At 50.3% G+C, this 23,072-nt stretch overlaps 1 protein-coding gene across 2 annotated transcripts in view; it reads left to right on the top strand.

Moving 5' to 3' along the window:
- The window catches only part of LOC144179661 (protein Aster-A-like), a 79,546-nt gene that overhangs the window by 34,699 nt on the left and 21,775 nt on the right, over positions 1-23,072 (top strand). For both annotated transcript variants that reach the window (XM_077708100.1, XM_077708101.1), the window contains exon 3: positions 21,984-22,223. In XM_077708100.1, the coding sequence (XP_077564226.1) occupies positions 21,984-22,223 (240 nt within the window). The remainder of the gene's footprint in view (positions 1-21,983; positions 22,224-23,072) is intronic.

The following is a 23,072-nucleotide window of genomic DNA, read 5'->3' as shown; positions in this document are numbered from 1 at the left end:
CACGCGCTAGAACCGGCGGCAAGTGGCTTTGCGAACTGGGCGTCCGTAGCGCGAGCTGTCTTATGCGCCCCCCTTGAGATGGGGTCTACACCCCCCCCTCCCCAAAGAAACCACTGATCATCTATATTCAACGAGTCATCTCTAACGATTGAATGATGATCTCCCCCCTCCTCCCTTCTTCCCCTTCCCCAACTACGGCCATGTGGCCTCCCCCATTTTAATAAATGTCATTCATTCATTCATTTATTTGCGAGCGCCACGCGCAAGCCTGGACGACGCCGGGCGTTCCTCTTAAAACGCGTGCTCACGTGCGCGGTAAACGGTGAGAGTAACTATGACCAGGGCTTTGTGATGACGGCGCACACATTGCGGCCAGCAACAACAGCTCCTCTGTTTAAAGCGCGTGGCTGCGTTGGCGCTGCCTCCACTCCGCTGCCGACGTTGCCATGGGGACGTCAAGTCGAGGCGCGGTTTGACGCCGCCCTCTGCTGATGCGCCCGCCGGATGCCGACTAGACGGGTACCGTGACTAAAGTAGCGCTTGTGGGCGTTGTAAAATGAGTGTGCAGCCAGTGCAGGGCGGCCATAGGGGAAAGAATGGGAATGGCGGCGACAAAATTCCGGGTCTGGTGAAAAAAAAAATTACACCAATTAAACCCGCACGCGGAAATCAGAACAGACGCAGCGCCGACTCCCGACTAATTTATTCCATCGAACGCGGTGCTTTTCCATGGTAAGCGATGCAACACGAGGAAAAGGCAGAAACGATAGATCCTAGGAAAAATTACACCATCCTCCCTTGAGTAGTATGCGAAGCAGCCATGGGGTCGACTGAAGTTCCCGTTAGTTTTCAGTTCGTCGTTTCAGTTGACGTTCAGCTTCGCGTGCCTTCGTTGTATCAGTAGTTTGAATGAGTGAAGGGCATAAGGCGCGTCCGTAGCACATGTTTCCGTCTCGGTTTGTAGCGCAGTTGGAAGAGCGCCACGTACCTCTCGTTGCGGCCAAAGAGTCGTGGGACCGAAACCGGGCGCCTCCTAACTATTTCGTTTTATAGTGTACTGCGCTGACGTCAGCCCAAACGCTGACGGGGCTGTAGAGACGCGCATGCGCAGTAGAGTGCGGACAACGGCAACGAGGGAGGGAGGGACACAGCCCCGAGCATGAGATGCTCCGCATCTAAAACGAAAGGACCGACGGGCAGCCAATACTGCTGCCAAAGCGAGCAAGCGAGCAAACTTGCGAGGCCCGCCGTGTCGCGAACTTTTAAAGCCGGGTCTAGGCGTGCGTATCCCGCCGGCCGAGTCACAAGCTCGCGAGAAAAAGGGTACCGGCTGCTCACGCGTGCCTAACCATCAGTCGTTCCTTTCGTTCGCACATTTTATCCAAATGACCTTAAAGCAAATGCAACCGCACCGATTTCGTTTTAACTGAACAAGTGGCTCGAATGTAAGAATTTTTTTTTTTTCGCCGGCTAAGGAGAAACCTGAAAAAGAAAACTGAGGCGCCTAGCAAGGCAGCAGTGCCCTCAGCCTCCAGATGCCATACTTTTTACCCCATCTGCACCTCACTTTGGCGGTACCACTATATAGGCGTACACAGAGGTGCTGTAATTGAATGCCAAGTGTCAATCTAATCAAAGGGACTAATCAAATCGAGGGTTGCATTTCGATTTAACCGTTCTCTCTATAATAGTCTGACGTATCAAGTATACTGACCGATGAATACACAGGGAAAGCGGCTAACAATGAGAGCTGGCGTAGTAATGGATAGTGTTCTTGCCTCGAACGACAAAACTGGTTCGTATTTGACGGGCTCAGCACCCGGAAACTCTTAGTATTCCACTTAGAAAAATACAGGCGAATTATGGCATTATTTTTGTTACTTATATTTCAAACGCTGTGGCGCTGTTATCAGGGCCACTCAGCACTGCTGTCGTTTGACTCCGAATCCTATATTTCTTGCGCGTTTTCGCACCGGAGCCGCTGGTTAATCGCCTTATTTTCCCAAAATAATGGTATTTTGGCTCTAAACAGCATTGAGTTCGAACTGCACGCCCGTGATACCATACATCCTAATTTGTGGTTTCGATTTTCTTTTTTTCGCGGGCATCAGTAAGTCGCGAACATGGTTTTACGGCGACAGAAATTGAATGCGGGAAAGAAGCTGGTAAGCCGGCATGCTCTTTTCGTCCGTTTTGCTTGTTGTATAGCGAACTGGAATGAAACAGAACGGAAAGTTGGGCTGTTTGGTATCGATTTATCTTGGTGGTCGAGGATAGAAGCGGAGAACACGGTGCAGTGTTGTCCCGGTTTGTCTTCGTGCGTTTTTTTAACGCTTTTTCCATCAAGATTATCGGATTAAAGCTTCCCTTATAATTGACACGAGTTTTATTTCTCTGAGGCAATCTTTCTAACGCCCAGAGCGAGGCTGTGTGAGTTTTGTGGTGCATTTAAGAAGAAAAGGGAGGTGTAGACTTGAGACGTCAGGTGGCAACGAGGAAATAGTAGTCGGCCTTGTTAAAGCATTAAAAAACGCAGGAAAAGTTAGTGAGACTCAACGCGATGCTTTCCAAATTCCTAAAGTAAAAACAAACTGCCGTACACGTGCTTTATTTAGCGAAAGAAAAACTGGATCAGTCTTTTGGTTCAGTGTGTACGAGTGTACTGTAATAAGCGAATTAAATGCAGCGGAACAAAGATGCTGTTTTAAGAAGCCTATCGTATTCGAAAATGCACGAACACCGCAACGTTAACACATATTATAATCAAAAACTGATGAAAATTTGGCGGAAATGCGCCGTACGTTCTCATGCACGAGTGTAGAAGAATCGTTACCACTTAGGTGTAGGCGCTAGGGCTAAATAAGTGCAAATGACTTGGGGGAAACAAACACGCTTTTCATTACGGCCCGCCTACCTCGTTTCAGCCCTCGCAAAAAGGGCATGGGACGGACACCGCCACATTAGCGTATGATAGGGGAACGTGCAAACACGCCGGCTTCCCTCGCAGTCCTTGTTTATAGCCGCGCTGTGGACGCCATCTCTAGATGAGAAGCAAAGGCAAATGTCGCGCGGGTCGAAAAACAATTTGAAGGGCAGGCACCGTTTACGCTGCGTTACAGATTGCTTTTGTCGGACGCGTGCGACATTTGATAATGCCGCGGCGTCTGCTATAGCTGCTGCTGCTGCATGCGGCGCCGGTAGAAAAGGTCGCCCGCGAGCGACGTTATGTCGCCGCGGTTTCGCGACTGGCAATTTCTCAGGCGCTGGCGTGGAAAGGAGCACCTTGCAGAAAAACACGTTGCACAGAAGGGAGAGACCGCAGTAAATGTTTGCGTCGTACGTTCGGATTTGGAAACGTCGCTAATGGAATGTTCGCTGCGCAGCAAGCATATTCTTGAAGGCGGCAAAGACTTCTGTTGTTTTTCTCTTCTCGAAGAAAACGAGTAAGGATATGTTCGTGCAGCTATCAAGAGAACGAAGCGCTGTGTGCGATATTCTCACCCTCCTGTATAGTATAGACATGGAAGCACATCTTCCAAGGCCGGTCCGCAGTCACGTATACATAAACATATGATGCAAAAAATTCGTGCAACGGGGCTGGTGTATATGTCGTGAGATGAGTCCTCGCTGCATTTCTACAGCCTGCATGCGTCACAAGCGAAGTGTTTCCGCAATTAATCTTACATCTGCCAAACCACTTACGCGAGCGTGAAGGATTGGTTACCGCCAGAACAGACCCTTTAAAGCTCAGCGTGAGAATGTGATAAGCGATGAATGAATTTGGGTGGGGACCGAAGTTTCGGGAAGTAGTACCCTGACCTCTGACCCCGCCCTTCCCAGGGCCACGCCCCCGATGCAGACGACAGGCGCGCCCTCCGCGACGGCGGAGACGTTAAAAGAGCTCGGGTGATTGATCGCGAGTCAGTCCCCGTCCTTTAGCGAAGTTTGAGCGCAAGGAACTCTGGAACCGCGCTGCGGAATTCCCCGATAGAAGTTGCGCTCGTCGGCGGCTGCTGACGTGGCTTTGCTTTATTGTCTCGCGGGGCGTGGAGTCGTTAACCGCGCTCTGCACGTCTGCCCCTTTGTGAGCGGCAATGAATAAAGGCGTGCGAGATGGGTTACGGCGTAAAGCCCCGTTAACGACGATTCTTGAAAACGGGTTGTGCTTCGACTTCCGGGATTAGCGACCTGCAAAGGTTATCCTTCGTTGTGAAAATTAAAGGAACCCTGCAACACCTTCTTCAACTTTTTTTTTATAAATCGTAAATGCTTGCAGAACGTAGTCAACCAACATATCCATACTTAGATTAGGGGGTCGCAAGGTAAATTTCAGCCAAAAATTACTGTTCTACGCCCATCAGGTAACCTAGAAACTTGCTCGCAGATTTTTCTCCCTTTTCCGGTCTTGGCGTTCATCGGCCGCTCGAATTACGTCATTACAGCGGTGTAGCGGCTATTGGCCGACTTCAAATAGCCACTTTAAAAAGGCACAAGACCAAAGCAGAAGCGGAAGGGGTATCTGGTGCGACGAGCAAATCACGCCGTGCCGCTCCGTGCTGGCGATATAGCTTTCGCAGTGCGCCCAGACGCGAAGGAAAGAGTGAAAGGGTTTATCCTAAGTGTTTCAGAGTTCCTTTAAGCCGGTGGTTCGACGCTATCTATAAAGCCGGTCGTGTTCTGGAGAAGGCGCTCGCCGGAAGTATAGACGCATAACCGTCATAGGTCAACAACATGCCTGTTTTGTCGATCTGAACCCACCAAGGCATTTGTGGAGCCGCAAGTATTTCTTTTTCTCAGTTGTGTTCGTGCGCAACTTCGTTTCGTTTAAGGTGTAATAATACAGGGGCTCATCCCAAGGCTCTGTTTCTGTCACTCTTGGGCGATTAAAAATCGAGAGAGAGAGAGAGAGAGAGAGAGAGAGAGAGAGAGAGAGAGAGAGAGAGAGAGTAAACTTTATTAAAGAAAAAAAATTCCCGCGCCTTTCCGCGAGGGGAACACGAGTAAATGCAGAGCATTGGGGCCTCAGTACTGGTTGAAGGCAGTGTTAACTTCAATCTCTTCTTCCGTGATGCTGGAGTAGCAGACACGAGTAAACGTGGGGGCGAGCGTCAACCAAGGAAGGAAGGAGCAACGCAGTGACTGAAGCACGAGCGACCGCTAGACGCTTTATATTTGCAGCGCGCGCAGTAGAGTGAGAGCAGTACGGGGGAGAGAGCGCGCATGCGCAAGCAGCGCGCGCCCTTCCACGCCCCACCGCGCTGCTATCACGCACCTGTTACGCCGAGACCGCGACGGAGCGAACGGGCTGACTACGACGCATGCGCGCGCCAGCTGCTGTTGAGAGAGAGGAGGGAAGGAGGAGAGGCGCACCTGCTGCGGACGCGGAGCTGTTGACACCGTCCGACGCAGGAAGAGGCGAGCCTAAGAAATGCTCTGCATTTAAAAGAGCCTAGTGGTCGGTTTCCCCAGTCCAGGACCCCGTTGGAGCGTCCAGCCGTCTCAGCCAGGTGAATTAGCCGAAGCTGTTCTTTGGCGCTCGAGCTGGCCAGTTCTCCTTCCCACTGCTCAACCGAGGGGTTCGAAATCGCGGAAAGTGAGGGGTTGAGCTGGCACTCCCACACCATGTGGTATAGAGTGCAGGGTTATTTGCAGAATCGACACAGCGGGTCGTGTTGCGTAGGCCAGATAAAGTGCGGCTTGGTAGGATGGGGAAAGATGTTCGTTTGCAGGAGACGCCAGTAGCGCTCCTCTTTCTTGCTGAGAGAGGGGTGTAAGGCATTCTACTCTCTAAAGGTGGGTGACCAGCGAAGCTGACATCACAGAATTTCTAAAAAAAATATGCGAACTCGAAAGGCCGATTTTTTTTTTCCGTGCTATTGGAATTGCAATCGGGGAATCACACCAACCCTAACAGTAGCACGTGGGCTGTACTGATGTGGAAATTTGCGGTGACGATAACTCCAATTGTGAGGCGCCGTTGTCGCGTACTTGTTCGGCAGTTCATTTCTATACACTTCCTTCGGCGGCGGCAGCCTATAAGCGAGCGAGCACGCAAAAAAGCTCTCACCCACCAACGCCTTGCTCTGGGGAAGGCCTTGCGCTTCAAAGACAGATGCAGACTAGGTAATGTGGTGATGATGATGATGATGATTAAAGGCCTCCCCTTTGAATCGGGGTGACGACGTGCGCCATCTAGCCTATCTTAGTAGTTTGAATTTAAATTTAGTCCCTCAACTCAGATTTCTTTCTAATTCTGCCCTGCCGCTACCCCTGGCTGGGATGTTATTTTATTGACTTCCCTGCTTTTTTCCACCAATACTCTAGCCGCTGCTTCGTAATACCTCTGCTGACCAGTTAAAGGGACACTGAAGTGAATTTGTCAAGCTAACGCTTTTCCTTGCACTGTGTAGACTAGCTCAAATTAACACACTATTCATCGTTTATCCGGTTGACAAATCGGTAATTATTTTACAAAGCGCGAAAGAAGAAAAACTAATATGCGCGTTTTGCGGCGGCCGCACCAACTAAAGGCTGTGACGTCAGGAGGGGGTGGGGGTGGGGGGGCACCGTGATTGGACGATGCCCAAGGTTAGCAATCAAAAGTTTCGGTTTCGGTTCTGTAAAACAACATGCTTGACATCTGATGGCGTTGTTGGATGGGCATTCTCGATTTCTCAATTATCGCCGTACCGCGCTTTTGCCATGTTGTCGGCTGTCAAATGTCTAAGATAAACCTCCCAGGGCGGCTTGGAATCGTAGAAATCACTAGACGAGGCCTACGCAGTGGATGAACGCCCTCCGCGTCACCGCAGACTCTCAAATGCCATGCGCTTTTACCGCATATTCTAAGCTTGCCTCACTCATGTCTGTTCGTAAAAAGCTAGTTCGCACCAGGCCAAGGGTGTGCTGCTTCAGGCCTGGGCCCACTGCCCGCCAGCAGTCGGTGCTTGTGGCAACAGCACGCCAACGAGAACTCGCTAACGCGTCATTGACAGTATGCGCGCGTTCTGCGATCTCACTCGTGGAGCAGTGAATGTTACGACCCAAAAATGGTGAACTCAGTTCAGAAAACATCGGCCGCATACGAAAAAATCAACTTACAAAAAAAAAATACATGTACCCTCGGGGATTCGAACTTGCGACTTTCGAAACAAATTCCAGCGCCTCAGACCGCTAGGCCACGAGCCGGCGCTGGCCGATTTCGATATATAAGGTTTATAATGTATGACCAGTTTACACTTTTATTTATTTTAATCATTTTAGGTACTTTATGTGACTATTTGTTGTATATCACTCCTGCAGTAAGTGTCCCCCAAACTTCCACAATATCTCACGTCTAGCAATTGCATTTCTTTGACGGAAAAGCGTTCGCAGATGTGCGGTCGTGCTGCTGACCGCTGTGCTTGTTTACCCAGCGCAAAAAGTGCTTCCTGCTCCCTAGTTTTGCGCTGTACGGTAAAAGTTTCGGGTGATTTTATTTTCTTAGTACCTATATTGACTTCGCTGACTCTTCTCCCGCCTTCAATTGGCCTTAGATTTTCCTACTAGCGTAAAGTCAGCGAAGCGTCGCATGTGCACTTGTGCAGTGCTTGTGTGGAGCGACCCGGACTCTGAGTTTGACACAGTGTACAAACTAACAAAGTAAGGAAAGGCACATTCTTTCATTCACAAAGGTGTTGTGGCGTAGTTTCAATTGAGCGAGCGAATAGCGACGACCCGCCGGCGGACGAAACGCTGGGCCGACTGACTCGATCGGTAGGTCGGCTGGTCGGCGAACCGCGCAGTAGCGCAGCCATTTTCCAGCTCATCTCCTGCTGACGTCACACGAAAACGCCACAGAAAATGGGCGAGCGTAAAGAGAGGAGGACAGCATTTTCGAATTGATTTTTCTACTAAATAAATTCGCGTAAACGCGGCCAGAGTGGTCGAAACAATGCCTACGGACTCCAAACTACAATTTGCGCTAGTAATCCCGCAATGTTTACAAATCACTTCAGTGTCCCTTTAATGCTTCCATCAATTGCGAAGCCCAGTGCCTCAGGAAGTAGGACTTTCCCCCCAATTCTATCCGGCTGAATCTTTTGGCATCCTATTACTATGTGGTCGATTGTTTCTTTATCCCTGCCACATACAACACATGTCTCATCCTGGGACGAATATTTGCTCATGTAGGTTCGAGTTCTCAAGCAGCCAGCCCGCGCCTCCGGGGTACGACTACCGCCACCTTGTCGGAACCGGAGGAAACTAGCCACACGTGGGATTGGAGTGCGGACAAACGCAGTGTGAACTGTGTTCTTATTGGGGCCGAACCGAAATGCACGAAACCCTACCTGTAAGCAGCTTCGTAGAAAAAAGTAAATATGGGGGGGAGGGGGGGAGGGGGGAGGGGAGGGTGCGCAGTGTCGTGTTCTTTAGTAGTATCGGGCTGTATTCGCAGTCAGTAATAACACATCGTAACCTAGGATTCCGAATCCTCCGTCCAGGACAGGGTTTCATGACACAGTCCTGAATTCAGGGATTGCTTCCCTGCAAGTCCTTTGTGGGACCATGCGGTACTGCTAATCGACGGCAGCCTGATAGTCTGCGGTTACATCCTGACTTCACATTAGCAGGGAGCGTCCGACCTGTGCGGCTATAGGGAGCAGTGGATTTAGCGGAACCTTTTCGGGCAGTGCAAAAGCCTTGATGGAGGCCTAATACAACAACGCGTGTGGGCGTATTAAATTTCGGCGGGCGCGCGCCTCAGGTATCCGTGTAAAGCCCCGCCCCTCTTTCACACACGCTTGTTGTTTTGATGAGCAGCATACATTCCGCCGCTCCGTGGTGCTCCAACCGTGCTCGCATATCTTTTTGATCCTGGAACTGTAAGGCCGTTTGGTGGAAAGTTCCCTGGCGAATTATTCCTCCAGGGAGTGGAACTCTTTCCTCTTCTTTTCCCTTTTTTTTTTTTTTTGTGATAACCACGGGAATAGTAGTATGGCGTGCCAAGGGGCGAAGCTTTGGCTGAAGAGCGCCGGTGGGCATCACATTCCATGATTAAAAGGCTAACCTTTGCCGACACCCGCCATTGAGCCCTTCTTCTCCTGCCAGGCGCATGTTTGTTGCGCGCCTGCCTGCCTGCCTGCCTGGCCGGCGGTGCGTGGAGCGGCCAGGCACCGCCGCCGCCTGAATAGTGATGGCCTCATCTCTTCCCTAATTCCCTCCCCGCGAGCGGGTCAAGCCCGTGTCGGGACATTTGTTTCACGCGCACTCGGTTTCGATCGCCCTGCGCCGCTGCTGACGTGGTGTGGGGGCCCAGAGAGCAGCACGGCTCGGCTCTGTCTTGGAGCGCGAGTCCGAGGCGGCCGCCGCGAAAGTGGCCGGCGGTTTGCGTCACCGGAATATGGGTCACCCGTAAAGGCCGGCGGGGTGCGCGTGGATGTAGGGAAGCACACCTCTGGGGCAGTCGATGCGTGTTCTCGGCCGGTGAGTGCACGCTTTGCACGCAGCCTGCACGCCGTTTGCAGTGAACTTCGCTTTCCGCCGTATCGGGTGGCTGGAGCGCCCATGGTTTGATATTCGCGGGTCCACTTATTGCCGTGCGCGATTGGCGGTCCCCAGCTTTTTACAAGGGCCTAGCATTCACACGTGTGTACTGGCGGGCGCCGGCCGCGTGGGCATTTCGCGGAGACCTGTGAATCGCTTCAATTCTGCCAACAGTGTCAAACCAGATGGTCCCTGCGGTAGTTTCCCTATTAGGCGCGTCAATTTAGCGTTGGTGGTCATTGGCGGTTTTATTAGGTTTATCTCCGAGGTATACAGGCGTAGTGGGAAGGAGTCTACGTATGGGGCGCGCGCTGCGTCACCGTCGATAGTTTTTTTTTTTTTTCTTTTTCGTCCTTTCTATTTCGTGTACCCTTCACTGGAAGCTTGGATTCTATTTATTTAGTTTTAAGCGGGTTTTTTCCGTGGTATTAACGCGTTATGTTGCGAACACTGAAGGTGTGACCACTGGGTGAGGTTCGCCAATAACGCCCAACTTTTAGAGCTTTTTCAAAATCGTTCTCTTTTTTTTTTTTTTTTTTTTTTGAGAGGCCAGTCAGCTTTGGAGGCTAGGCAAGGAAGCTTGGTGGATGGCGTTTATTTGATGAGCGAAATACTCACGAAGAAGGCCCGAACACTATAATGATGATCGTTCATGGTTCGGGTGTGCATAGTGGAGGAATTACGATTGAGAAAATGCCCGCAATAACGTCTCCTGAATGCCGAATTATTCGGGACTTAGCGCATTTCTCTTCGGGCTTGCGCCCAAGTGCAAAACTGCACGGTTTCCTCGATTGGCGTCTCGTATACTGCGCTGCTATCGCATATAGTTGCATGAGCAGGTGCGCCGACGCAGCGTGAGAAGCGCGCACTGAAAAAAATCGCGCCAATCCACCCCGTGAATGTGGTTGGAAAGCAAAGCTGTAAACGGCACCCATAACGATTACCCATGCGATGTCACTTAAATTCACTCACATCGCTCTACAAATAGCAAAACCAGAGAGAAGTGAAATTCACTTAACCACACCATTTATTACTTCAAAGAGGTATTCTTGTTAAGGTTAAAGCAATGCATGAAGCATGAACGGTGTTTGGTTGAGTTGTATTGGTGTAGCACAAGAGTGGAAACTTTTTTTATAAAACTAAACTAAGCTCCAACCCGGTGTTAGACGATCTGTTTTCTCCGTCTCTGCTCCGCGGACGGAGGCGACGAGATTTGCGGCGGAGAAAGAGGAGGAGGAAGAAATACTTCTGTTCAGATTTCTGAACGGCCCAGAGTGCAGCCCTGGGGAGTGATTCCTTCTTCTGTGGGGCCCATATGCAGTCCGCGCGGCCTGTTTTCTGTCCACCCACTGAAGCTGGGTAGGTAGAGAGGGCCTAGACAGCAGCATCTCCCACTGCTCTTGTTGGGTAGTTGACGGAAAGAGAGGAGGGTGCTCAGGGCTAAAGTCGCACACCCCGATTATGGGGCGGAGTGTTCCTACTTCAGAGCAAAATTTACATTCAGCGTCGTAGCGATTCGGATACATTAAATGAAGACGCGTAGGCTGTGGGAAGGAGCCCGGATTGTATGAGCCATAGGGTTGTTTGTTGTTCTCTGGAAAGGCCAGGGTAAGGCAAAGGTACGGTCTGTCTCAGAAGGCGATAATGCTGGGTTATCTCCCTGAACGTGACAAGCGGGTGACTGTCCTCGTGCAGCTCCATAGCACGGGAGGTAAAAGCGCAGGCTTGTTGGGTGGGCGTATTTGTTGCCCTCCATTGAAGCGTGAGGCGGTGTCCAGATGAGCTGAATGGAACCGTTTGGGGAGTGGTTTTTTAGCACGCGCAGTGTAGGTCAACACACCCAACCCGACTGGTAATTCCAGTAGGCTTGCTGGGAATCGATGACTACCCTCCGAACCCCTGGTTGAGCGAGAGCCAAGGTGATGGCTGCCTCTTCTGCTGTCGTCATTTCTTGGGTCCTAAGCGAGGTACACGCAAGGAGGTTGGTTCTGGAGGTAGCCACGATGATGGCGTATTGCTGCCCTCGATGTTTGGAGGCGTCTGTGTCGATAACTGCATTGTCCCCACCGTTGGTGGGGCTTAGCGCTTGGGCCCGTGCTTTTCGGTGACCCTCGTCATGTGACGGGTTCATATTTCTAAGCAAAGGGACCATGTTTAGTTTTAGTCGCCAAGAGTCTGGGAGTACGTCAAGCGGAGTGACATTCTGGGCTGCCCAGCCAATCTGGTGAAGCATGCGGTTACCCATCGCAGTTCTGAGTCGGACCTTCTGGTTAGAAAGATGGCCGTCCATCAGCTCTTCCACCGTGTTGTGGAGCCCCATGCCAAGCAGCCTCTGTGTGGACGCACTCATGAGAAGACCAATGGTCTGCTCGACCGCCTTTCTAATCATTATATAAAGCATCTCTATGTCTTCCTTGTCGAGAAGAAGACAGGGGGTTGACGTAAGTGACCCTCGAGAGGACAAAAGCTTCAATTAATCGAAAGGTACCGGATTCTTTTAGGCCTCGCTGCTTGGTGGCAACTCGCGTGATCATGTGTAGGATTTTATTAATGCTGTTTTTGAGGCGCTGCAGGGAGACATCACTCTTGGTGTTAGCCTCGAGATGTAGGCCCAGAATCTTGATGCTGGGGCTTGAAGTGATGGCCTGGCCATCAAGGAGTATTTGAATGTATTCCTTGGTTTCGCATTAGGGCGAACGACAAGGATCTGTGATTGTTTGCGTGAACACGGGAGGCCACAGGCTTTAGCACATTGGCGTACTTGCAGTGAGATGCCATGCATTGGTGTGAGCTTCCTTTAATTTTTGTAACACTTAGCACATCGAAGGGTGCGCACAGGGCCGCTTGACGGGCGTGAGTGGTCGCGTGACACTTTGACGTGGCATTCAGCGACAACGCAGGGGGTAAACCCGTAGATGTGCTTGGTGAGTACACCACCTGTCTTCCCAGTCTTCGCGTGGGCTCGTAGCTAAATCGGTAAGACAACGGGCTCTCGCCTTGTTAGTCTATTAGTTCCAGGTTCGATTCCCGGCGGTGCCAGTAAATTCTTTTATTTGTTCGCTGGAGTTTTCTGGTGACACCAACGGTCGCGAAAGAACCCTTGGGGGGTAGAGGTAAAAAGCTTTGCTTTAAAACGCTTGCGTGAAAAACGCTTGCCCGAAACATATCCCGCACGGATGTCCGAAGCCACTTGTGCCGTCCCATGCCTTCTTATCTGTGTGTGACTTCTGTTGACACCAAAAGAAATCGTTCAAATAGACCCCTGTGGTGAAACGGCTTAGCAATATACGAAGCACATGCGCCCCTGTTTACCCAGGTCTCAGGCGATATAGGCTTGTAGAAGGGGTCGCAATGCGTAACACAAGGGTGAGAGTGACGACACAATAGAGCGCAAGCGAAGCCTTGGCGTCCTGCAGGGACGCGATAGTGAGGTCGGCTTTTGCGCGCCTGCGGTGTTGCTTCCGCCGAAGGTAGAAAATGAGAGATAATGCCGAAGCATTTTTACAGCTCCTCAAGACCTGATTAATCAGCAACGCGTGCATTTCGGTAAAATTGTAGAGGGCGGTGTGAAGATTTTAGACGAGTTGGTTTGACGTTAATAAATAGACTAAATAATCCTGTGAAGATTCCCTTGAAAGCTGCACAAAGTGACGAAGCAAATTATTGCCCGATAGCTTCACCAACATACCTCCCTTTTTCTGCCCGCCGCAGTAGCCGAGGTTAGATTCCAGGTCGTGGCGGCAGCTTATGTATATATATATATATATATATATATATATATATATATATATATATATATATATATATATATATATATATATATATATATATATATATATAAGCGTTTGAAGAAGGCGCGCTGTGTACATAGGGGCGCAGGATACATCCAGGGATCGTTCGTGCATATTTTACTGTTTTACGGAGAGGGAGAGAGAGAGAGAGAGAGAGAGAGAGAGAGAGAGAGAGAGAGAGAGAGAGAGAGAACCGTAAAACAGTGTAAAATATGCACGAACGATCCCTGGATGTATCCTGCGCCCATATGTACACAGCGCGCCTTCAAACGCTTCGACGCGTTAAACCAAAAGTCGCTGCTGCTGGCACACATTGTACTCGACTCATATCCGATGACGCATTCCTAAAGTATGTTCTGCCCCGACTCGTCTTATCTGCAAATGATAGTGTTTTCTTCGAGTCTATATCGCGCGATGCATATGTTACCACGCAGAAGCAGGAGGGACGAAACTTTATGGGGTTTCACCTTACGGGGTTTCGGCCTCGTGATCGATCGACCTCATAATGGCCGGTGAGGTCAGGAGCCGAGTTGGAGGATGGCGACCTCAGGCTCAGCTGACGGCTCTGAGGTTGAGTGAGGTTAAGTTTGCGCCGTGGTCAAGGCGAAGTTTGAGATCAGCATACTTATTGTTCCGCGTGGACATTTTCCTTGTCGGTTGAACTTGTATTGTAAATGTGGCTTTCAAATGAACGCCCCTTAAGTATATGTTAAACTTTTTTTTTTCAACTCTTATTCACTGTACACGTACGACCTAAGAGATATATATATTGACTGGCTGCTGCCTGTTCCTATTGTTTTCATTGGCAAGGATTTTGGCCGGTTAAACAATAGTGACGAACCGTTGCAACACTCGCCAGGACGAACAATAAAGTTTTGTTCAAATTTCTGAGTCACGCATTTATAGTCGGGTATCGCCAGTTCTTATAAGTTTTCCGTTTACCTGCGTAGCGAGTGGGCACGGTACTGTGTGCATCGCATGCGCTTTATCCAAGTGTCATTTGCCTAGGCTTTGGCAATTTTTAGGTGCGAACTTTAGGGGCTCGGGCTGTTGGCGTCTCCTGTCGTCGTCGTCTCATGTCGTCACGGTAAATCAACTTGTCAAACGATGGTCAAAAAACAAGTGTATAATGGATGAAACCGGTTCAAAACAAACTACCATGATTTAAACTAATTTAAAATACAGGAATAAACAGAATTTAATTGCAATAATAACAGAAATTTGTTAAATTCTGTCTCGAAATTGTTTTCAAGTTCCAGGTTTTCTGCTGTAACGCATACTTGTTAGCATTCTGCGGCGTGTGACGCGAAGACAACTTACGAACAATCTGTCTCATTTAATTGCTTCAATCCGTTTCATTGCGAGAGAGGGCGCCACCGCCTCAGCAAGCGCGCTATTGCTCCCCCCACTGGCGCTTCTCCGGCGCCCAATCAGTGCGCGCCGTGTGGCAAGAGAGAGTGTCTATCCAGCATGTCGAATTACCCAGAGTCAAGGAATATAAATATTTGGGAGTGTGGATAAACGAAGGGGATAACTACTTAAGAACTTTCGAGGAGCAACTTAAGGTTAAGGGAAAGCGAAACGCAGCTATAATGAAGCATGGAGCTCCGTGGGGGCACGGCCCCTCGATCAAGCGTGCGCTTGATCGAGGGGCCGTGGTGGGGGTATAACAATAATGAAGTAGTAAGAGGAATGTGGAAAAGGAGTAATGGTTCCGGGTCTCACATTTGCGAATGCTGTACTCTGCTTAAAATCAGACGCTCTAGCAGGCCTTGAAGTGAACCAGAGAACGGTAGGCCGTTTGGCCTTAGGAGCGCATGGAAAAACAACTAACGAAGCAGTGCAGGGAGATATGGGCTGGGCGTCGTTTGAAGTTCGAGAAGCGCAGAGTAAAACATGTTTTGAGAGGAGGTTGAGAGCATTAATGGATCAACGAAGGTGGGCAGCTAAGGTTTTTAGGTACGCATATATGAAAAGCGTGGACACGCACTAGACGGCTGACGATGAAATACGGAAAGAACAGTGGAGAATCCAAAACAGCCACGGTAACCAAAAAAGATGCAAGGCAGGTAGAAAGGACTAAATGGAAGCTAAAACTTCGTTATAGGTGTACAGGGCTGAGCAATTAGACATCAGACAGGAAAATTTCTACGATAATTCTTTTTGAGGCTAGAGCAGGTTGCTTGCGAACTAAGAACTTTGTGGGGAAGATGCACAAAATGATGTGGTATGCGTGGTCTGCGGAAAAGAAGCAGAAATTATGCGGCACATATATATAGCGTTAGAATGCGAGGGTTTCCATCCAAATCTACAAGAGGGAAATATTCGGCTTCCAGAAGCCCGAGGATTTAAGGGTAGCACAGAGGAAGTTAACTTCGAGGCTGTCGAGGAGACGAAAAGAAGATTAGAATGCTGGTGGACGAAAAGCAGAGAGGGGAATATTGCCTAGGACAGTTACCACCTGTAGCAGGGGGAAAAAAAAGTGTTTTGTGCCTAATAAATTTTTTGTGCCCGCCCTAAGAGCATCGGTAGTATTAAACGAAGAGTGTAAAACATGGGTATGTTAGTTTCATTTTATTTTATTTTATTTTATTTTTTTTGTAAGATGACGCGTTATCACCCCGCTACAAAGGGGATGCCATTATCAATCACCATCGAGAGAGAGAGAGAGTTACAATCTTTGAATAGACTTATACAGTGCATTCTTCGCCCTTCAGGTTTCACTTGCGTGGTGATGACCCGGGATTTTTGGTCGGTCTAACGGGGTGCGCTGCTTCAAAGATAGGTCCGCGACAGAGTACGTGAGGGGGCAAGTCGGGAGGGTGCACTGCCGAGCCACGGCCGCTCGGTGAAAAGGAGGTCGCGAGCATTGAAAGGTGCGCGATTCCATATACCTCGTTTTGAACTGGAGGGCCTCTTCATGAAGAGGAAAAGGCGACGAAACGCGCAACCGCTCAATCCTTTTTTTTTTTTTTTGTCGATATATAGCTGTTGTCACTGTACATCCAAATTTACTCGCTTATTGCAAGGTAAAGAAGCTGGTCTTCTAGACGTCGACCGACTTAATTCCCTGACGTCACCGCTTTTGTCATTGGCAAATATTCTGACGTTACACGTCCATTACGTGTCTCCTGCAACAGAGTTAGCTTTAAGGTTTAAGCTACGCATTTAGACGGAAGGACGGGCGGCCCGTCCTTTTTAATTAGGTCCATTAAGCATGCATTATAAAACGAGTTCCGACTCTTGTGGAGCCGTGGACGCGTATCGATGCAGTACGATTAAACGTGGGCCAATAAAAAAGGGGGGTTCTCCGAAACGGCTGGGGTGTTAAAAAAATATGTTTGGCGTACAAAGTTTTCAGAGCCTCGAAGTATTTTATGCCAAGCGCGTACTGCGTGTACTCTGGACATATAGCTGCGTCCGAGTTCGACGAATTGGACTGCTGTCGGGAAGGGAATTCGCTCTGCACTGCATGCGGCGCCCCCGGCGAAAACTTGCGGAACGCGTTGTCGCTGCGGTCCTAACTGGCGTCTGGGGAGCCGATTTGGAAGCCTCCTCACGTACCGCATCGCGCGGGGCGTACAGCCACTGCGAAATCGATTCCCGGTTTCTCAGGCGTTCAGGAGGGAAAGGGAGAAAACGGGGGCGGCGGGGAGAGATTCGGGAACGACTATCGGGTTGCCGCTATAGCTCTTTTAGCGGGGTACCAGTGCTGTTTCCTGCGAGCTGGTTGTCAAAGAATGGCCCTGGCTGCCTCAAAACTAAACAATTCCGAGCCCTCGAGATGCTGCATTCTTGTGTGGATGATGATAAGACATCAGTTGATCTATGGCGCTAGATATTTTAGAGGAAGCTGCAGAAATAGTCTCGTGAAACCTTGGATTTAAAAGAAAACTGTGCATTCGACCCGCCGTGGTGGCTCAGTGGCTAAGGCGTTGTGCTGCTGAGCATGAGGACGCGGGTTCGATTCCCGGCCGCGGTGGCCGCTTTTGTGATGGAGGCGACAAGCAAAAACGTCCGTGTGTACGAGATTTCGGCGCACGTTAAATATCCCCGGGTGGCCAAAATTAATCCGGAGCCCTCCACTACGGCGCGCCTCATCGCCTGCGTTGCGTCGGCGCGTTAAACTCTACTATCAATCAAACTGTGCATTCGTGTTTCATGGCTCAGTCTCTCTCTCTCTCTCTCTCTCTCTCTCTCTCTCTCTCTCTCTCTCTCTCTCTCTCTCTCTCTCTCTCTCTCTCTCTCTCTCAACTTCATTTCGCTTCAGAAAGGATAGTCATCCTTTTAGTACCTCTCGATTTTTTAAAGCGAAGCTTTCAGCCTTTTACTGATGTCGCCTGTAGTCGACCCAAAACGCACTGCAAGGAAGCCAACTTTCTCTGACGATGGTGGGTGAGGGGAAGATTGTGGGTGAAGGAAGGTCGGAATCGAACGTGGGTCCCTCGCGTTATGAAACCCACGTCTATCCGATTGCGTCATTCCGGTACGGTCGAACCAGTTTGGATTTGGAGAGGGGTGCATGGACGTTATAGATTACACGGAAACATCATGCACCACTCCGTCCAACGATGATGGTTGTTGAACGCGAAGCTTTCTTCGTGCGAAACCCAATGGCGAAGCATCAAAGTCAAAGCCGCTGCGAGCAGAAGTCCAAGCTGCGTGCGAGTCAAAGTCGTCGCTCAACGAGTCGAAGTTCAAACCGTCTGCGAGTCAAAGGCCTCAGACGACAACCAAGGAGATTCCATCACGAGAAAGCGTCGCGTTCAACCGTCGCTGTCGTCAGACGGACGGTTGAAGGATTTTTATTTGGGGAAACTGCCCTGTAGAAACTCCGAACCACCCCCCCTTCCGCCCTTCCACTCCCCGAAAATACAGTCGAGTCCACTTTTAACGATACCGTTTACAACAATATATCTGATATAACGATGAAAAGCTATGGCACCGTCAACTTTTGTATTCTTTCTCTGGTAAAATAAACCGCTTATTACACTGCTCCTGTGCCACGATATCGGATATAACGATTGAATCCGGTTATATTGTGCACCAAAAGTGCAACAGTGATGACTCTAGCTAATGACGCGGTTGCGTAGTATATTCAGGTAGTGTCTTCGTAGGAGGCCCAATGCGTGACACAGTCCCTCGGGGACTTTGTTTCCGCCAAGGACACTTACCTCAGCTAGTTGAAGCACCTACAGATGCTTAGTCAAGAGTTCGACGAAAGTTCGTCTGGTCAGGTATCATGATGACGACGAAGATGCGGTCACTGACCAAGTCAAGGTGAAAACACAGGCGTTTCGGAACCCGTGCAGGTTCCGAAACGTCTCTTTCGGAACGTCTCTTTCGGAAACGTCTCTTTCGGAGTGTGATCAAGGAACCCGTACGGGTTCCGAAACGTCTCCGAAACGTGTGCCGAAAACGTCTGTGTTTTCACCTTGACTTGGTCAGTGACCGCATCTTCGTCCTCACCTATAGATGCTATTGGAAAAGATTTGCGCTAGCTTCACACGCGGCAAACAAAGGTGACCTACTGTGGCTCTATTTCCGCAAATTAGTAGTAGTACGGCCTTGCTGGCATGCGAATAAAATGTTTTGAGCTCTGTTCCGTCTTTTTATTTCGCAACCCGCTTATAACGATTATCGGTTATAGCGATGGGATTTCCTTGGCACTTGGATATTGTTATAAGTGGACTATAGACTGCACTCGTGTAGAAACGTAAAAACACTGGACGAGCGAGATGGACAAATCTTGCCGAGTGGGCCTTCTATGAGATAAACTACTAGTTCATCTCGCCCCTATGCTTTAAATGACTTACACGAACCATCTCAGAACGGATGCTCCGTCCGTATTTGCGGTGCCACACCGAAACTTCGTGCGTCAAAAGTTTTGTCGATCTGTTTGGTTGTTGTTGTCGTTGTTGTTGTATTCTTTTCTTCTAGCGTGCGGAACCAACGTTTGTGCTTGCAGGAAACGTATACATCCTTCTCAGCGCTGGCAAACTGCCAAGGTCGTACTGCCCTCGAAATGACCTACATTTTGTTCTGCGTACTGTTGTCTTCGCGAAAAAGGACTACATAAAAGTGCGGCCAAATTCAGGCCGATTCGTGTATTAAATTTCGCTTTCGTTACTCGCGGGCGTCACGCCGAAAAGGGCGAAAGCAGAGGCATGTGCAAAAGGTTAGCGAAAGGTCGTCCACGTTCCCGTCTATGTATCAGTTAACAAACATGTAGGCTATGCCAGTTGGCGGCGCAGCAGTTGTATTCAACGCAGTAGTTTGGGCTAGTTGGTGATAACCGAACATTGTCCTCCTATTAAGGGAAAAGGAACGCGATCGCAAAAAAGAGAAGTAGACAGGACGCACGTTCTAGCGTCCGTCCTATGTCGCTGTCTTTTTTTTTTTTTTTTCGTGTTCGAATTCTTTTGCCCTTGTTCTGATGTCAGAGTTGTAGCCTACACAGCGTACAGAGCCTAGCCGTTGAAAATAATCTATGAAGCATGACGGCATGGTCGCACGGCGACGCCATGTTCACCCTCAACGATGACGTCATGGTGTATTCACCCACCGCGTAGCGGCGAGCTCCCACGTCGCAATCTGTCGCCAACCTGGTACGGTGCACACAGACGCCAGAAGGGTATTAAAGCGAAGCTTTCTATCTCTCACTCAAGACGCCTGTAGTCCACCTCAAAACGCGCTGCAGGAAAGCCAACTTCCACCCGTAAAGCGTACTCTGCCCCAAATATACTCTTTCACATGTGAAGCCTGCTTTAGGTGTTCGTATCAACAGAGGAGTCCTTCGCGAGAAGGCTTCGCGTTCAACCATCGCCGTCGTGAGACGGAGCGGTGCATCATTTTTAGCGTCACACTGAGCACTGCACCTAAGATCGCAGCTTGGGTCAACAATCGCTGGTGCATTTAGCAAATTCTACGATCAGTCACCGTTGCTTAAAAACGGCCTCTACTTCGAGCGCTTCGAACCCTGACCTCGCTTACCACTGCGCGCCCGTTCGTCCAGAGACGCGTCCCTGCGGCTGTGTCCGTGCACGGAACATTGGCGCGTTCCGACTTGTTTTGGGGGCCCAACGCATGTGCGGAGAGCGACGCCTTTTCGAACGCGTTTTTTTTTTTTTCTTCTCCGAAACCGGTTCTGTATCTTGCATTCCCTGTTCCTGACCGTTGCCGGACCGCTTTTGTGCGAGGGAAAACGCGTGCGGAAACGCGTCGCTCTCCGCACGTGTGTTCGGCCCTTTCGACTCTGCGCTGTGATGGAAGATTTTCTTTCTTTTTTTTTTTTTTTGATAGTGTCGTTTAGGTATGCTGGGGCTTGCTGAAAAATACGCGGGTAAACAGGAGCGCTGACCCAGTAGCGAGGCATATGCAGCGCCTGGATCCAGCCCTACATAGTCGCAACGCTGACGTGAAACAACCGTCGTGTGCTCTACACACTCTCTCTCTCTCTCTCTCTCTCTCTCTCTCTCTCTCTCTCTCTCTCTCTCTCTCTCTCTCTCTCTCTCTCTCTCTCTCTCTCTCTCATTTTTTGCGCGTCGTATAAGCGCGTCCTCGTCTTCTCCCAACAGTTTCTGATACGGCGCGCTGCCCGTTGTAAGGTAAGGTTTTGATTACAATTTCAATGAAGCGTAAGAGCACTGTTTTGTGTGGATACCTTGTGTGGCTACAAAAGTGGTACAGGGTTCTTCACCGGTGACTTCGTTAAGAAACCCGGAAGCACGTTGTCAGCAGAATCTGTGCCCTTTGCCGATTCTGCGCGCCGTCTCCTGGACACTCTACTCATCGGTCACTCGAGTTTGCAGAGCCGCAGTGCTGCTACTGGTTCGGTATAAGTAGTTTGAGTTACCCCATTAGTGTTTGCACTACTACCTTATATATAGGGCGAGACGAGAATTGGCGTGACCCTGCAGGTGGCACTTCGGAACGACAAAGTTTCTGTTGTTCTAGCTCTTAATTAGCGACTCTCGACCTAGGAAGTTTCCGCACTGTCTTTTCCTGAAGTTTCGTGTGACAGTGGTGCGCGCGGCGCGCCAGGGATGATCCGCGTGCAAAGGCGCGCCCGCGACATGGCGTGGCGGACGACAGGGCAAAAGTAAACAATGACTGTGCCAGAGAACACTCCCTTCCGGATCAATGTCTCGCGGCCGGCCGCCAGATCGTGCGGTGCAATGTGTTCGAGCACGCCACTGAAGTCGGTGGCCGTGCTGTTTTCAGCAGCCTATGTTAGATCGCAGCTATAGGTAGGGGAGGAAAACCAGTCATTTTGTCTGCGTGCGGTGGAAGAGGGTGTAGGGAGCGTGTATCTATAGCTGGGCCGGGAAAGGGCCACCACGTTTCGTGCACGGTTTCGGACAGAGATAGCGGTAACCACGCAAAAGACGTTCACTTGTGTTTCAGGCCCTTCTCAATGTTCATGTTTTGCCACAGTGTCCAACTACTGAGTGGACGTGTGGACGTTGCGTTTTGTGTCTTTTGAAGCGTGTTGCACGTCCCGTGTGTTTCTTGTCACTCGTATGCTTGCCGATTCATTGTGTCATTGTTGGAGACCGTAAGCGCAAGATTCCAGAGTGCTCCCCTCCGGAGGATATGCTTAACTGCCTCACGAATGCGGAAGGGGAGGCTCTGAGCGCCAGTCGTCGCTTCGTTGCGTCCTCCTAGCCCAGCACCGGCGGCGGTCGTCGAAGCGGACCGGTCGCGCCAGAGGCCGGCCGCTGGAGTCGCCACACTGTCCACGCCTTCGGCGGCGACCACCATGACAGCTATGGCCGCGGCGTCGGCGGCGTCGGCAGCGGCCGCGGCGGCAGCCTTGGCTGAACCGGAGGCCACCACGCCCACTAGTGGCACCGGAAGCAGCGTCGTCGCCGAGCACACCAACCAGCGTAACCGGCGCCGCAAGAAGTGAGTGCGTCCAGGCGGTCCCTGAAAGGGCGATGCGGGCTCACTTCCTGGATGCGCGCTACTCTACCACTGGCCTTGCGGTCAGCGGGAAACAAATTTTAGAAAATCTCCTTGTTTTTGCGTGCTTTGCTCAAAACACCCATAACGAGGTATCTTCGAAGCACTAACGCGTAGACGGAAAGCTTTAGATGGCTAGGCGAAATGAAGACGCGGTGGTCCTGTGTACGCAGAAAACTCAACCGGCGCAATCTTATTTCGGATTGGTTTTACATTTTTGGGCAGGCGGATTGAAAACGCGGGTGCGTCGGTCGGTCGTGGCAAAGCGGAAACTGAGGTGCGTCTGGCCGTGGCTTCGTCGCAGATCTCCCTCGCCCTCAGCAACGAAAAGGGAGTTAACAACGCCCTGGTACGCGCCCGCCGAAACCGCGCGGAAAGTGGTAGAAGTAACTGTGGCGTCCGCGACAGGAAACAACTGCGCACTTCAGGTGATCGCGAAGGTCCGTACTTCGAAGAAATCGGCAACGTTCACCCTCTCGGAAAGAGAAGGCCTGAGAGCTGCCTTATTTCCGTAATATAAATATGACGCTATATAACAGGCAGATCCCGCAGTTCCGATTGGCCGTTGTCTCTGGTAGAGGCTGTTATTTTAAGCTGTAACCAACGGAAGCGCATCACGTGAAAGCTAGCATGGCGTTTTTATCCAGTCGGTGTTGAATTAACGCATGACCTCGTTCTGCACCTCACTCGTCGAAATCCTCCCTCTTTCCTGGGCAGTGAAAGCTCAGCACCGCGTAAATGCGCATCAAATATGCGTGTGAATGAAGTCTACTGTTAACCGTTTCGATTGAC

The sequence above is a fragment of the Haemaphysalis longicornis genome, unplaced genomic scaffold (assembly GCF_048455015.1).
Source record: "Haemaphysalis longicornis isolate Haplotype H1 unplaced genomic scaffold, Haemaphysalis longicornis Haplotype H1 scaffold_4, whole genome shotgun sequence".
Lineage (NCBI taxonomy): Eukaryota > Metazoa > Arthropoda > Arachnida > Ixodida > Ixodidae > Haemaphysalis > Haemaphysalis longicornis.
Note: the sequence above shows the minus strand (reverse complement) of the source record. Positions and strands in the feature narration are given on the sequence as shown.